This window comes from Monomorium pharaonis, chromosome 9 (genome assembly GCF_013373865.1).
Source record: "Monomorium pharaonis isolate MP-MQ-018 chromosome 9, ASM1337386v2, whole genome shotgun sequence".
NCBI classification, from domain to species: Eukaryota; Metazoa; Arthropoda; class Insecta; order Hymenoptera; family Formicidae; genus Monomorium; species Monomorium pharaonis.
In genome coordinates this window covers 10,493,402-10,510,959 of record NC_050475.1, presented here as the reverse complement: position 1 = coordinate 10,510,959, position 17,558 = coordinate 10,493,402, and the positions used below count along the sequence as shown (strand labels likewise).

General features: G+C 39.1%; 2 protein-coding genes across 4 annotated transcripts in view; both read right to left on the bottom strand.

Moving 5' to 3' along the window:
• The window catches only part of LOC105839255, a 117,553-nt gene that overhangs the window by 85,574 nt on the left and 14,421 nt on the right, over positions 1–17,558 (bottom strand). The window lies entirely within an intron of this gene.
• Positions 196–5,002, bottom strand: LOC114253770 (glutamic acid-rich protein). Of its 3 annotated transcripts, none has more exons than XM_036291686.1 (6): positions 4,153–5,002; positions 4,002–4,073; positions 3,826–3,914; positions 3,563–3,754; positions 603–973; positions 196–509 (listed from the first exon to the last, which is right to left on the bottom strand). In XM_036291686.1, exons 4-6 carry the CDS (start codon positions 3,738–3,740, stop codon positions 492–494), a joined length of 567 nt encoding a protein of 188 aa, XP_036147579.1. In that variant the 5' UTR covers positions 3,741–3,754; positions 3,826–3,914; positions 4,002–4,073; positions 4,153–5,002; the 3' UTR covers positions 196–491. The 3 variants fall into 3 exon arrangements, with proteins under 3 accessions (XP_036147579.1, XP_036147582.1, XP_036147581.1); XM_036291689.1 differs by having other exon boundaries at positions 197–509; positions 3,556–3,754; XM_036291688.1 differs by having other exon boundaries at positions 480–512.

Below are 17,558 nucleotides of genomic sequence, written 5' to 3'. Positions count from 1 at the left end.
ATTCCGATAAATTAAATTTTTATTTGAAGGTAGATAAAACATTTTCAAATAAATACACAACACTTGAGAACGTATGATGAATAAAATAATATTTAATATAATTTATAAAACACATTAAAAAAAATTTTTTTTATTTTATTAATTGCATAATATTATTAAATGTTACTGAATTTTTACGGGGTGGAAATAAAATTCGACAATGTCCGATGCCGTAGTTCCCTGAACCGAATATTAATTTAGGGCTCCAGTGATATTTCGATCCGTGTTCCCCCAAAAAATTCATGGATTTGAGAGAGAGTGATTTCCATCGAATTAAAATTATATTTTAAAATTATATTTAAATTTATATTTTAAAATAATATATTATACTGAAATATTACCTATAGGTTCTACGCCGGCGTCACCCAATTCCTCTTCTTCCTCCTCTTCAACCGTACTTTCTCCCTCTTCCTCTTCATTTTCTTTTTCTTCTTCTTCTATGTTCGACAAATCTATCGCCTCGATTTCTCCTACTAAAAAATAACATATTATATTTTCCTGAAATTTATTATATTTTATCTACAATTTTATCTGAATTGTAAAAACTCATTATAAAAACTTACTCTGTGAAAATAACGCTTCTGAGTCAAGCGTGTTCGGTATTTCAATCTCCCTCTCTCTCTCTCCTTTTCATTTCCTTCTGTATCTTCCTCTTCTTCGTTTTCTCCTTCTTCTTCTTCTTCTTCTTCTTCCGATTCAGTATTTTCATCCTCCTCCTCCTCTTTTTCCTCTTCATCGACATCTTCTCTGTCATCTTCTTCTTCCTGCTGCGCCACTTCCTCTACCACCTTCTCGTCCTCCTGTTCCACAACTTCCACTTCTACTTCCCTCTCTCGTTCCTCCAGCACTGCAGCTAATTCCCGTTGTTCCCACTCTGCTATAAGTCTTTCGACGGTGTTTTTTTCCTGTTTCTCCATCGCAGCGTTTTCTTGTACTAAAAAATAACATTATTATTATTATTATTCATCTGATTTATTCTGTATTAACCCATTTAGGACCAAATGTCCATTATTTTTTCTCCATGTTCAACGCTCAAACTTTTTACATAGACGTCGTAGAAAAAAAAATCAGCATAGCGTTTTCGATAGTTTTAAACCTCCTCTTTCGAATTCTAGCGTCAAAATTGACGTACAAAGCAAGTAAAAAAAGTTATGGCCTATTCTTCCAAAAAAGAGCAACATTTTTCGACGTTTTTTTCCAAAAATTCCGGATTTTGGATGCGAAAATGTTTTGCAGGATCTTTGTAATAGGGATAAATCGTGGAATAGATATCTGCTCTTTCAAATCCTATTGCGATTTTTTAAAAATTCAACATGGCGGATTTAATATGGCGATTAAAAGACGGAAAAACCATATATAATCGAAATATTTTTTATTTTCTTGCTTTTTTCTCGTAATACCTCTTCAAAATATTTTAAAAATACATAAGCTTATTATTTTATGTGAGTCGAGATTATAATAAATACAAATAATGGCGGTTTCTTTCAAGAAATGCGAAAAAAACATAATTTATCACCAAATAATGAAGCAAGGAAAAAAGCCATAAGCAAGTGTTCATATCTAGTTTTTTGACATGTTCACATCTACGCATACATCAAGTAAGTAAACTAACACACACACATACACACACACGTGTGTGTTTGTGTGTGTGTGTGTGTATATATATATATATATATATATAATCTTATTTTCACATTCTTTAGCCGTGAAAATGTTGCCGTTGCCAAACTCTCACCACGAAGAAATAAATGTAAATTAGAGAGTTTTGTTTTTTGTTTTTTTTATTTTTTTATTTTTTAGAGGGGAGGTTTTTTCAAATTTTAATTTTTTTGTATTTTTTATTAAAAAAAATCTTCATTTTCAATATATTATAAAATTGATAAGCGTTCTCCTTCATTTGACGGCTAAAGAATGTAAAAATAAGAAGATAATCTGTGTGTGTGTGTGTGTGTGTGTGTGTTAGTTTATTTACTTGATATACATAGGTGTATGCGTAGATGTGACAAAAAACTAGATATAAACACTCGCTTATGGCTTTTTTCTATTATTTGGCAAAATATTATGTTTTTTCGCATTTCTTGAAAGAAACCGCCATTATTTGTATTTATTATGTATTATTATAATTTTGCCTCACATAAAATAATAAGCTTATGTATTTTTAAACTGTTCTGAAGAGATATTACGAGAAAAAAAAGAAAATCGAAAATATTTCGATTATATATGGTTTTTCCGTCTTTTGACCGCCATATTGTAACGAGTCGTTCCTCCGCTGCCGCTAGAGCGGAGGTAAGGTTGTTACCCCCACCTCGCAGGCTCCCTCCGCTCTTCTCGTCTTCCCTCACCACCGAGTGGAGGGTATATAAGCCCTCCACCCGAGACCGGAGTCAGAGCTTCCCCGGCCTGCGAAGTAAGCAGACCGTTCCTCCTGGTGTACTGAGCCAGGCATCCTCGAGCGCATATTGAGCGCCGTCACCTAACCTAGCGATCCTACCCGGGCACGCAGTGAGTGCCTTCCCGGCCGCGTATTGAGGGGCCGCACACCGCCACGCTCCGTACCCGAGCTCTCGGCCGCGCACTGAGCGGTCGCCGTCGTCCCGACCCGGGGACTCCGCACTGAGGAGAAACCGGTGCCGCGACTGTCACCACGCGGGGTGGCAACGGCAGCGCGATCGAACAGCTGATGCGCCGATCAGCTGAGACCGGGTAGCGAACCGCGCCGCCAACCGCACCGCCTTACACGCCGCTGCGCCGCCAGCCAGGCTGGCCACCGTACACCGCCGCGCCGCTAGCACCGGGCCTTAAGGCCATATCGCCGCGCCGCACGTCGCACCGCCGCGACCAACCGTAGCGCCGCGATCCGCCGCCATCACCGACTACACGCCGACCGATCGGCACGCACACCGCACAGCCAATCAGGGCATCCGCCGCGACACGGTCGCCAGCACCACGCACACGAATACCTCGCACGACGAGAACACACCCGTGTAAATAGTAGCATAAGACATTGTACATAGTAGCATAAGGAATTATTAAATAAACATATTATTATACCGAACACGCCGTCTTCTCATTTATTCGAGCCCGCCGCCCGGACCCTGAATCCCGCGGCTATCCGTAGCCAATAGGCACACAGGATTCAACGGTTACAATATTAAATCCGCCATGTTAAATTTAAAAAAAATCGCAATAGGATTTGAAAGAGCAGATATCTATTCCACGATTTATCCTTATTGCAATGATTCTGCAAAACATTTTCGCATCCAAAATATGGAATTTTTGGAAAAAAACGTCGAAAAATGTTGCTCTTTTTGGGAAGAATGGGCCATAACTTTTTTTACTCGCTTTGTTCGTCAATTCTGACGTCGGAATTTGAAAGAGGAGGTTTCAAACTAGCGAAAACGCTGTGCCGATTTTTTTTCTACGACGTCTATGTAAAAAGTTTGAGCGTTGAACGTGGAGAAAAAATAATGGACATTTGGTCCTAAATGGGTTAACTAGAAAACTATTTTTAAATACTCATAACAGCTAAATATCTCCGAGTCACATGAACTCGGAACCTGCTCTTCCCCCTCAACGTCATTTTCCTCCATCTCTCTTTCCTCCTGCGCTTCGGCTATTCTCTCCAACACACGTGCCTCCCATTCTGCTACCATTCTATCGATGGGATTTTTTTCTACCTCCATCGCGGCGTTTTTTCGCATTTCTTCTTCTCGTACTAAAAACATATTATTATTATTATTCAACTGAATTATTCTGTATTAAGTAGAAAACTTTAAAAATACTTACAAGGGGTGAATAACGCATCGAGCTCGGTATTTCCTCCTCCTCTTCCTCCTCTTCCTCCTCCTCCTCAGAATCGCTTTGGGAGTCGTCATCTAAAATCATAATTGATTTATTATTAAACACTAAGTTAATATTAATAAACTTTGAGTATTAATAACTTATTTTTAAAAAATGCTCACCAGAAGATGATTCCAAGACTATAACTTGGGGAGATTCTGCGTTAGCAGCAGGAGTTTCAAGTCGTGGTCTCTCTACAAATAAAAAATTTTTTTAATATACGGTAAACTTCGAGCTAAAATTTTTAAAAATAAATTTTATTTTTAAACTTACGCGCAGGTACAGCTTCCTCATCCTCATCGTCCTCTCGTGGTCGTCTCAGGAGTAGCCGATTTCACCGCGCTTCAACTCTCTCTCCTACAAAATAGTTGTAATTAAATATAAAGTACTAACTTTTTTTTCATGTCACCTTTATTGACTATTTAATATTTTTCTTACCTGCTACTCTTCGGTTATGATTTTCTTCTTCTTCTTCTTCCTCTTTTTCGGGGCGACGATGGAGGAAGACGGCGATGCAACCACTCGCGTGGTTTTCATAATAATGCGTATCCGCGACACGCGCTTCGACGATACGCGAGATTATATCTTCTAATCGAACGTTTCTCTCCAAATATCCCATGCCGTGCAACATGCACAGCATCGTATTGGAGCACTCAATTCTGGCAAAACGCTCGAAGAAGGTATAATTAAGTTCATCGTCGCGAGATATGCGCTTGAAATATTTGCGCTTTTCAACCTGTCTATTCAGGTTACACACGATTATCATGAAGCGTGCAATTATCGATCGTGGATCTATTTTTATCGAAAACACTCGCGTAATCTTTCACTAACGTATTACTCACACGGAGAACACAGAGACTGAAAATATCGCTAGCTCGACATCCACGAAAGTATAAATAAAGTACTAACATTTGCATGGGCCAGGGCTCGAAATTTATAGCCCTTCCATCAAGTAAACGTAGAATTGAAAATAATGGGGAAAACCATAGCGAGTAAGATTTTTCTACTTTTCCAATTGGTAAATTTTCTCCACTTTTTCTTTCAGAAGTCAGAATCCTCACGAAAAATTCGTTATTTTTTCTTGTGTAAGAGAATTCTCACAAAAAGTAAATATTTCCATAATATACGTAGCGTATTCAGAATTCAAATTTTTTACTCGTTTCTTTTTTCTTTTTTACGTAAATTTTTAGTTTAAATGTTTTTGTCAAATAATACTTAATTTTTATGAAATTAACATTTATTTTTTATGATTTGAATTTCTATAAAAATTAACCTAGTGTAATTATTTAAAACTAGAAAGTTTTTAAATAAAAATTTGTTTATAAAGCAAGGTGGAGTTTCCCCACCACTTTTTCATCTGCGTGCGCAATTTTATTACGTCACAAACAGAGGTGACGACATAATCCTTGATGTAAACGCGAATTCATTCGAAATTCTTCCTTCGTAGCGTCAACCTCGCGAACAAAAAGTTTCCTTGAGTCTTCTCGAACTTTTCAATTTTGTACCTGCGAGAGTTACACGTCTTATTTCGGCTAGTGACTTTTCATTTTGTGACTTCTTACAACGAAGAAGAAGAAGAACAATGGCCAGTCAGTAACAAAGCGCTAATTACTACTGCTCGATCCAGCCAATTGCCGATAATCTCGGGATACGCAACATCAACGAACGAAGAAACGGCCAGCTTCATATGCTGCTCTTCACTTCGTACGGGCTAAATAATTCCCATACAAAGAGGATACAAGTCGGATTACAATCAACGAAGGAGGGGGTCTTTGTTCCATTAATAAAATTAAGCGGAAACAACGCTGCCGCATTAATTTCGATGTCGACTCCTGGCTGCAATTTCAAGAACATATGAGTCTCATGAACGAATACTTGAACGGCGTTGGTAAATTGAAGAGAAATCCTGTCGGTATAACAAACATTAACATCGGCTTCACCTCGGCCTATGGATCAAGATCCATACTAATAACGTACAAAGAAACTGAAGAGGAGCGTTCTTCAGAGGAAACCGTTGAAGATGCTGCAGATTCTTTACCGTCAACAAAGAAACCAAGAAACTACTCCGTTGCAATAATGCAGAAAACTACTTCCAGGGCTTGCTGAATGTACTCAAATGTGTCAACGCTCATTTAGATCATTTAAAATTATTAAGCGATAAAGTCAACGAGTGTGCGCGTAACTTAATTCAAGAAATCGAGCTAAAGCTCTAGTTAAGTTACGTAGATTGCGAGATTATAAAATTAACAATAAAAGGTAATCAGGAAGAAATTGAATGTAATGTACGTACTCAAATCAATGATCTAATTTTCCTCGATACTTATTTCAATATAATATTTCTAGAGCTAATTTCGCTGCGTTGTAAAGAAATTATCAATATAATTTTGACAAAACGTGGAGCATAAATTTTGTTTAATTTTCGTCAATCACAATGTATTTTGTACGAAAAGTTTACGTATTAAAATAAAATAATTTTTTACTTAAAAGTTTGCGTATTTCTTTTATTCCCTCCATCATACGTAGTTAATGATTTTTATAAAACTCGAAACATACAAGTTTCTGTTTGCGTCTAAAGTAATCTTTACATAATAGCAAAAGAATTTTCTTACAAAAAAGTTAAACCCAACATATTTCTTTTATTCATGATACATAGTTTTTATTTCTGAGACTCGAAATATACTCGCTTCTGTTTTGTTCCTTAAGTATCACTACACAATAGCAAAAAGAATTCTTTTACAAAAGTTAAACTTTCATATATTTCTTTGTTCAGCTTTCATAATAAAAAATGATTGATTTTTATAAGTCATAAAAATCATTTGCTCCTGTTTGTTCCTTAACTATCTCTACATAATAGCAAAAGATTTCTCTATCTTACAAAAGCACCTTTGTTCTGTAAGTCTGTTAACCTGTTACAAAACGTACACCTGTCCGAAACGCAACCCCCAGCCGAGCAAGACACCCGGATCTAAGATCCGACATCCATCATTTGTCACTTCTGACATTTTTTCGAGGGACCACTAGTCCCAAAATTTCAAAATTCAATAATATACTCAGGGCAGCCATGGAGTGCCAATCAAAGCTCGGGGCAGCCATGGAGTGCCAATCAAAACGTGACGTTCAAAATCGTGACGTCACAGCAACTTGCCATCCGCACCCGACGCCACGGTTATAATCTTAATCGGTTTCTCGATCTATTTTCTTCCAATTACGAACACAATGTTCGTCTATTTCTTTCTCGCTCCCTTCCATAATACATAACTTTTCTCCTATATCAGAGTCAAAACATACGCGTTTTCTGTTTTTACCTTAAGGCAACGCTACATAATAACAAGAAGAATTTTTCTCTCTCTTTCTCTTACAAAGTATCCTTGTCCTATAGAACTATTAATCCGTTTACAAAAACTCGTACCTGACTTTTCCATGCCCCCCGCTGTGCAAGACGAAGATCTGACTTCCTCCATTTTGTCTTCCACCATTTTTGTCTTCCTTTGACACCTCCACCATTTTCCAGAGGGTGGGCCTCTAGACCCAAAATTCCTCTCTCTCTATTCAAAATCCAGTAGTATACTCAGGGCAACCAATCACTGCTCGTGGCAGCCATGGGGTAGCCAATCAAAACGCTCCGTTTAAAACGGCAACGCCCACGCGTCAGCCAATCAGAATGCGCCATTCCACTCTCTCCCGTGACGTCACACCGTCTAGACACCCCCACCTGATGCCAGACGGGGGAGGAGTGTGGGTTTGTTTTGACGCCAGAGGGAGGAGGAGTAGGGGTTTGTTTTGACGACCCATGGCTGCCCCTATACTACTCAAAGAAATCGATTTTTTTAAATATCGATTCAAGATTGCCTTCTCCTTCGGCGCGTGATATGCTAAATCCGGGAAAAGTGACTGCTCCGGCGGAAGGGGGGGGGGGAGTCGGTAGCTCTTCTCCGCGGCGTAGTTATGTTCTACCCGCGTAGCCAGCTCCTCTAGGGAACGGAAACAAGAAAACTCGTGTCGACGAATCGCGATTTGTAGGCGCGGTAACATTTTTCGGTGAGCGAAATTTAATTGGGTAATTATTTACAATTGGTACTTTTCCGAATTTTGATATTTTTTAATAACTTTCTTGGTAAACAGCTTTGTTGTGATTCCGACAACGATAATCAATCGGGGGAGCCCGAAAAATATGTAACCTACTAATTTTTTTGGCCATTTTTTCGAAATAATTTTCGTATGTTCAACGTATTCGTATGACGACACACATACGGGGGGGGGGGCAAGGAGGGTCTTCGGTCATAGACAATGTTATGATTTTGTTCGTCGCGTACTATCCCTCGCTCTTCTTCGAAAAAAATAGGCGCTTCTGTTTAAAGCAGTCCTACCGGCAGAACAATGTGGAAACAAACGATTGTAGCGACTTCTACCCCAGTCTGGTAGAGCAAAGAACGCATAGGCGGGGGAGGGGCTCCGCCCCTCCCCTGCACCCTCTCCCCGTAATTTTACCTAACCTAACCCAAACATTTTAAAGTCACTATTTGGTTAATGTAAAAACATTGGAAACGTACAGCGTGGAAAGTCGCAAACCCATGTGGTGCAGTGAATGCTTTGCGCGCGCGCGCACGCACACACACACACACACACACGGGGGGGGGGCAAGGGGGCCTTCGGCCCCCCTCCCGCACCCCCTCCCGTCCAAGTCGTTAACCTATGTGGACTTTACTTTGCTTGCAATGTATATGGGCAATCCATATGGGCAATCCATGTACATTGCAAGCAAAGTAAAATCCACATAGGTTAACAACTTGGACGGGGTGGGTGCGGGAGGGAAGCCGAAGGCCCCCCTTGCACCCCCCCCGTGTGTGTGTGTATGTGCGCGCAAAGCATTCACTGCACCACATGGGTTTGCGACTTTCCACGCTAAACGAGATAACCAGTCAATCCTAGGAACGCTCGCGCCACGGGATTTGACCATATCATATATATGGTATTTATTAAACTTTTGTTTTAATAATTTTTTGGGTATAACTCAAAAACTAAGACCGACTTGCGGTAACATGTATAGGGAAAAGTTGTTTAGAATGATGGCCTTGACAACATATTTGAAGGTCATCAAAATCGGTGAGGAATTGCTAATGTAAATAATTACCAAATTATTTCGAAAAAATGGCCAAAAAAATTAGTAAGTTACATATTTTTCGGGCTCCCCCGATTGATTATCGTTGTCGGAGTCACAACAAAGCTGTTTACCAAGAAAGTTATTAAAAAATATCAAAATTCGGAGAAGTACCAATTGTAAATAATTACCCTTAATTGTTCCGGTAACGCCCACGGAGGGCTCATTCTAGAAAGCAAAGCACGCAGGCAGGTCAAATAGTCCGCCGCGGATTCATTCTCGCCCTGCGTTCGTCGCATTATTTCCTCCCGAAGAGCGTAATAATAGTCTGGATCGCCAAACCGAGCGCGCACGCATTCTCGAAATCCTGCCAATTTCGCCAATTCTCACTTTCTAAGCGAACAATACAGAGCGATATCCGATTAAAATAACGGTAGGCACTTAAGTAGATCTGCATCGGTAACCGAAAGAATGGTGCAAGCCTCTTTGATATGCGTTAAAAATGCTTCCGCATCGGTACTCCGCTTTCCCAAGAAATGGAGGTTCCATTTCCTCATTAAATTATACGCGTCGGCCGCCGAGCTACGCGGGGAGCGCCGACCGGTATGCGACGGGCCGGGATCCGCTCGCGGCAAAAGTGCGAAATCGTATTCCCGCTTCCTCGCCCCCGTTTCCCCGTGCTCCCACTTAGTTGCACTCTGCTCCCTAAGCGGTGACCGTAATACTCGATTCCCGGTACCAAAAGTCACTGTGAAGTTGGCACCGCAACTTTCTGCACCGCAAGTTTGCATGACAGTTCTACTTGCACCCCAAATAGTTCTAGAGTTCCTGATAAGTTTCAAAAATAGTTCCGTTGATTCAGTTAAAAAAAAAAGAAATTTTAAAAATGAGGTGCTAACTTCCCGTGGCACCTCATTAATGAAAATTGAACATTTTAACAGCAGTTCTACTTGCACTTCAAATAGTTCTAAAGTTCCTGATAAGTTTCAGAAATAGTTCCGTTGATTTAGTTAAAAAAATAAAATTTGAAAATATGAGGTGCTATTTTTCCCTGGCACCTTATTAATAAAAATTGAATGTTTTAACAGCAGTTCTATTTGCAGCCGTAATAGTTCTAGAGTTCCTGATAAATTTTAGGAATAGTTTTGTACATTAAATATATTTAAATATTTTTTTAATTTGGCTCCTGGCACCGCATCACAAGAGTAAAGTACCTTTATGGTTGGTTTACAAGAGTAAACCAACTTTATGGCATTTTCTAACAATTCTGCAATAGTTTCAAAGCTTTTTATATGTTTCGTCGACAGTTCCGGTTTTTAAGCATTTTTTAACAATTTTTTTATTAAACGGCTGGCACCGCACTATAAAACTACCATTTTATAGCGAGTTCCAAACGACTACATAGCATTTTTCAATAGTTCTGTAATTTTCAATAGTTCCAAAGCTTTTTGTAGGTTTCGTCGACAGTCCATTTGACAAACAATTGTATTTATTCGTAACCTCTTCCTACTCTCACAATAAGTATTAATACATGTCATGAATTATTGGTTAACAATAGAACAACAGTCGATTTATAAAGAAATTTGTTTTGATATAAATAGAAAGTGATCATATTACCAGCACGCTTAGGTGGCTATCTTAACAAAATCTTGTGTCATTTTTTATCTTTGTGTGACTCGAAATGTGTACAGCCGAAAAAAAGTTAACTTTTAGAAGACCGGGATTTTAAAAATAAAATAAATTTGTAATTCCTATAGAAATGAGTTCTGAGGCCCCCTACCCAAACAAAGACGGCTATGTACGATTTAAGATATGACGCCATACCGCTCCGGTACTGTATGGCGCAATATTAAAATTTTCAAAATTTATATGAACATTATTCTTTGAGTTTCTATAATTATCGATGGCATTCGTTGAGCTTTAGATGATTAAAAACAGCAACAACAATGCAAAAATTGTTATTTTAAAATTCCAGTTTTTTCTGAGTTCTTATCATTGACGTTTTATACAAAAATGCATGTGTATATACAAAGATAAAGGTGTAAATGAGGCGGATGTCCGCTCTTAGCATTACCCGGAATCAACGACGTGGACGTGGCGGACATCTGACTCCATATGTGTGTGTGTGTGTGTGTGTGTGCGTGCGTGCGTGCGTGCGTGCGTGCGTGTGTTCTGGGGGGTGTACAGATTTATAGATTGTAATTATTATATTAATGTTAATTTTTTAATATTTTTAGTATTTTTTATTTTTTTTGTCACTTTATGTTTTTTAAGTATTATTTTATTTACTAACTTTGTGTTTTTTTTTAATGCGAATTATTTTAAATAATTGTTAATGTGCATGCATAAAAGTTATTTCGAAGTTACTATAACAAAGTAATTACATATTTTATATGTGCATAAACGTATGAGTACCTATAACAAAAATATAATAAAGCTTGAATGAGAATATTAATTATACGCATAAAAAAAATACTTTTTATTAGGAGCAAATAAAATTATTGAGAAATTATTCACTGCAAAGAAGTTCTTAAATATATTATATTTATGACATAAACCTTGTCACGACTTTTCCTGACCGGGAAAGCCGCGAGCAAAAAGCAGCGAGACCGATAGGGTAACCGGTACCCCCGATGCCGTGTTTGTCGCGCTCGAATCTCGGCCACGCGTTATCACGAAAATTGTTGGGCGCCAGACGCGCTCGACGACGCGTCAATTCGCGAAAATCGTTACGCCAAGGTGTCCTCGATCCTCGCGCGACAATCTCGACCAGCTCTGCCTAACGGTAGAGGGGCGGGGTGAATCGTAAGGGAGCAGGCGAATGCGGTAACACGAAGTGGCGGACGACACACCAGAAAATTAGGCTCTGAATTTAACAGATAACGATCTTTATTAAAAATTAATAATCAGGCGAAAACAATAATATCGCGGGACGCGGCATGCGGCGTTCCGACAAGGCGGCGCCCCGGCGCGAATCAAACCAAACAGAGACGCTAACGATACGCGGGAAGCTCCCGCGGTAGGCACGCGGCCGACAAGGACAGACGATGGAATCTTCCGCGCACATGAATTCCGGACGTTCGAACGTGCCGACACTCCCGGCAACTAGAGAACGCGACCACGTGTCTCGCGGGGGTCACACAATAATCGCCGGCCGCTACCGCACTACACACCGTCGCGAAACCGGAAGTCCCGTCCACCCGCTACTCGCGACGCGATACTCGCTCGCGCGAGGGCTTTGCGGCGCGCACGGTCGAGGGGAATCTCCGACGGAACCCACGCGTCTTCACGATCGTCCTCCCCGTGGCTCGGCGCTTCGGCGTCCCGCCCGCTTGCATCCGATATATTCCCAATTAATGACACGATCGTATGACCGCCCTGCGGTCCACGCGAGTCACGCACCAACACAAAAGCGGATGCAGAACGGGCCCGGGAACACCTCGCCGGCCGGCAACCGCTCACAGTAACTTATCTGGACAGGCCACCTCACCGATAATGTCCCGGCGACGTCCTCCCTCGTCTCCAGGCTCGTCCCTTTGCCCTGGTTGAGGCCTCGCACAAGCCACACCGATACTTCACCAGGGACACGACACGCAACTTAACGGCGGGACCGTTCGCACGCAAAAGCGGGGTGGATCGCGGTCGATCCTGGATCGACGCCGCGACCCCCCGTCCAGTCATGCGCATTGTTTCCGCGCCGCGACCCAATTGCTGCAAAGCACGCAGTCCTGCGTACGCAGGGACGTGCGCGCCCTTCCGGGGGCCTCGCAGGCCCCCGCAAAATATTCTTTCTCCCGCTGGGCCATTTCCCGAGCCGGGGCAGCGCACGCGGAGACCTCCGTTCCTCGTGAGAGGACTCGACGCCTCCCTCGACGCGTTTGGTCCCATCCGGGCTCCTCCACAGCCCTCCGGGACGTTCCGTTGTGGTGTCGGCGGGCACCGCCGCCTTAGGCTCCGGCCGTGGCTCTCCCAGGGCCACGCCGAATCCCCGTGCGGGCCGCGCGCTCGTCTCTCCCGGGCACCGGTGGCGTCCTTCCTCCTTCCCCGCATCGTCGTCGCTCTCTCTCCTCTTCTCTCGCTCTCTCGCCGCATTCCATCGGAAGACGGCCGCCGCGCAAAGAAATCAAAAATATAAGAAATTAATACTACGCTCGCTAGGTCTGTCGCGGTTCCCCATGGAGATCCCCTCTCGCCTCTCGCCTATTTTCCCCGTACGGCGCGAATTCGCAGCCTGTGACGGGGGAGGAACGCTGCTACTCGTGGCAGCTGAGCTACCACGTCACAACCTTTAAGTATTAATAACAGAACAAAATTGTATTAAGCTTAAAATGATAATATTAATTATACGTTTAAGAAACTAAAAAAAAATTTTATTTGAAACTAGTAAGGTAAAATCATTGAAGAACTAATTACCACAAATAATGAATTAAATATATTATAAGCGTAATATAAACTGTTAAGTACCGATAACGAAATAAAATGTAATAAAGTTTAAAATGATAGTATTAGGTTATACACATAAAAGAAAACACTTTCTGTTAGAAGCCAATAAAATAAAATCATTGTAAAACTAGTTACTACAAGAAATAATTTAAAAAACTAAGGAATAAGGTAATAATAATTAAGATACATACGAATTAAGATATATTGTGTGAAACATAAATTTTTAAGTGTCAAAAATTATCAATTAAATTTTAATAATTTTTTTGTTGATTTTGATAATTATAAGAAACGAAATGTAATTAACGAATAATAATTGAAATAATAATTGATTATACACATAAAAAACTTCTTTTATTGCTAATAACGAAAAAGTTTATATTGTTTACTCACATTTGACATACATTATAACATGTGGAGTTACATTTTGGTTAGGATTTACCGTAATACGCTTTTTTTTTAATCATCGTATTCGTACCACTGTTTGCCTGTATATGCCAAAGCTATGTAATGATTTTGATGAGGTATGTAATGTACGACACCTGTTAAAATATTATAGTTTGTATTATTTAATAAAATAGTTTTGGCAATTGAATTCAAATTATGTTTTAAGTCTGTTCGTTTATATCTATTATCTGTAAATATAGATGTGTGTATTATTATATGTTTACCATAAGTTACAGTAGTTTTCGCTAATGCACCACACGTACGACATTTTGATTGTATGTTCATTATGTCATCAATAGCACGTTGCATATGTGCCAAACCTTCGTTTAGAAGAGTATCTACATTAATATTACATGTGATTTGCCGCCAATGCAGCTCACTGCACGAACAAGACTTAGTGAAGATGCAACTGGGCTCATCTTTAAACAGATATTCTGTTAAGTGAGCAACATTGCAATTGGCATTTAACCTTTTAATATTTCGTGTATAGCTTTTAATTGCGCAAGAAAAAAGTGATAAATCTTGCAAAACAGAAGCACGTTCATGGTAATGTTTCAAGAGTATTTTTCCATTTTCTAAAATGGACCGAGCCAATTGAAAAATACCCTTAGATGATTGAATTACATTTCGATATGATGCATGAGCTGCAATTCCATTAGTGATAAGTTGTAAAATGGAATCAAAAGCACATGTTTGTTGCACAGTCATTAATGACTTTCCTTGTTTGATTGGTCTACACTTACTACCGTTGCTAAGAATAGGTAAGTTAAACGATTTAGTATTTTTTAAAAAGTCCCATTCAGGGCATTTTTCAAGATACGATGGTTTAGAACGTTTTTTATATGTAGAAGTTTCAAGAACTTCTTGTACAGCATCAACAATGTTACTTGAATTTGCCAAACCGTGCCAATTTTCACGAATATTCCAATTATTTTCATTTTTATTTTCCAAATCTGTATCTAATGCACATATGATACTTTTTATAGAAATATCTGACGTATCTGTTATATTATCTTCAAATGAATGTTTGAAATTGTTTTTATTGTTATCAGATTCAATGCCAGATATAGAAAATTCGTGATTATTCATACCAATTTCCATCGAATCGTCATCAACTTTTATCGAATCGTCGTCAATTTTCAACGAATTGTCGTCGATTTCCATCGAATCGTACGTCGTATCCTTTTCATTCGATTTCAGCGAAGTATTTTTTGGTATGTCATTCTCATTAGAAGCTAGTGTAATTTTTGCATCGAGAAAATCTAGATGTTGAATAATGAATTTGTCAACTTTTATTGGAAGTTGACTTTTAAATCCTCGATATTTTAAATCACAAAATTCCGCTTCAACTGCGGAGGAAGTGGCAATTTCACTCGAGCTTTTAAAATATGGACGCATTATGCCTGTCCATATTGGCAAATATGGTAGTAAACGAGTTTTAAATTGTTTGACAAAGTTTGGATTGTAACATGCATTTATAATTGTACCACCTTCTAATTCGTCAGCGATTCTTTTTGCGGTATCTAAAACAGAATTACTCCATTGTAGCCAATCGGTATTATCATATTTTATTTTTATATTATCGATAGGAGAATCTTTTTCTTGGTCTTGGTTCTCATTACTGTCATCATCATTTATAATGGTTTCTATTTCACTATTTACATTACCTTTTATAATATTATTTAAGTACTGCATGCGTACATTTGACATCACTGGCTTTTCATCTATCGAGCAATCTATAGTTTTACTTAATGTTACAATCAATATTGATTCCAGTAGATATTCGATTTCGTTAAAAGAATCATTAAATATGCCTGACTAATGCAACGGAGAGTAAAAATTCGTACTAACATTTTTTCTTTTCCTTTTAAGCATTTCCATTTAGCCACCATTTTAATGAGATGGCTAACATCTAGTCGAATATAACAAACTGGAAACATGTTAATATTTTTTAAAACTATAGTGTCGTAACATTTTTTTAAATAGTCTCGTAAGTCGACACATTTTGCAAAAAACATCCGAGATAGCAATCAAAAGAGCCCAACTGAAATCTGTTACTACTGTGCGTGGTATAAGAACATTTCTAGCAACAACTTTACGTACAACATTACGTAAAAAGAAAGATATCATCAAAGCTCTGTGATCAGCTGATATCATTTGATAGACTGGTACACTGCCATTTTTACTACTTAGAATGCATTGATATAAAAATATTGGCGGCTCTTGTGATGATTCACGTTTAACAATATTACCTGTAGCGTCTATAGTTAGAAATGCTTCTGGATTTCTTTTTAGTCGTGCTGTGTATAAGAGCTGTTGTTCAGGAGTCCAGTACATACAGCAAAAAGGCAATAAACCAATATTGATTATTGATCCCGCATATTTACCATATTTTGCAGTGCTTAATAAATTTAGAACGGGATTGCTAAACATTAAACCGTGCTGATTCAATAACCTTCCCTCTTTGGCTTTCCGTAAAACTGCGGTAGAAAGAAGCATCGGAGGACTGTTGTCTTCGAATGCTTTTAAACGTTTGGCTTCTTCTCGGTGATAAATTATAGCCTCTTTACGTTCTAAAATCATCGCATTCGCAGCTCTTGCACGCCGATTTCCTCTAAGCTGTCTTTTTTGCTATGTTTTGTAGAATACATATTCTTTGCGACGCAATTAAATATAACGTCTGTATTTTTACTTGGCATTTTGTGTAACGTGTAGTCAATAGTTGCTGCACATTCGACACAATTACCTCGAAAAAATACATAATAGCGCGATTTATTATTCAAATGGACATTATGCTTTTTGAATTTAAAGACACAATCAAGCTTGTGTTGTTGCCATAGTTTTTCTGCAACAACATCAGTCCAACCAGATTGCATAACCCAATAAACGCGCTTATTATATATTTTTTTATGGGTTTTATTGTCTTCCATTTTTCTGCAGAAACAACAATATTTAATTCCTTTCGGTGCAAAACTGTAGAAGATGCAGATGTATCCATAATACTATTTTCGGAATCGGTAGTATTATTTACGTCCTTATTATTTTCCACAATACCAAAATGATGTTTTATTTGGTCTTTATATGCATTCCGATCTTTATTTAAAATCGTGTACACATGTTTCGCAGTGATATTAGAACCACGTTCACGCATCTTATTAGAAATGAGAGTATAAACAAGCGCAGAAGGTGAATATGGCTTGCCATTATTGTCAAGAATACGACAATCGTCTTCTAATAAAATTTCTAAAAGAATAGACTTGTTGTACATGATTCTTATCAGTAGACTTGTTAAAAAAATGCAGGCGTAGCAGGACGAAGCAGGCTTTTTCTGATACCGAACAAGCGAATGCTGCGGAAAATACGGAGATGCCGGAGAGCCGGAGACAAGCGAGGAGTCGCTCAGATATTCCAATGTCAAGCGGCTGCTGCACTCCTCCTACGAAGACTGGGTAGTGGGGAGACTGCCGGCACATGCGTTTAACCGATCGAAGCGGCTAGACGCTGGGCTACTGAAATAGTTATCTTCTCTCCTATTTTCTGTCGCATTAAACATTTCTCAATCACTTGCCGAGCATCTTAAAAAAATTTTTTCCCACTCGATGACAATATGTTATTATATATACACATATAGTAACGAATAATAACGTACATATTTTAATCCAAAATATTTATTATTCACATATATAATATTAAA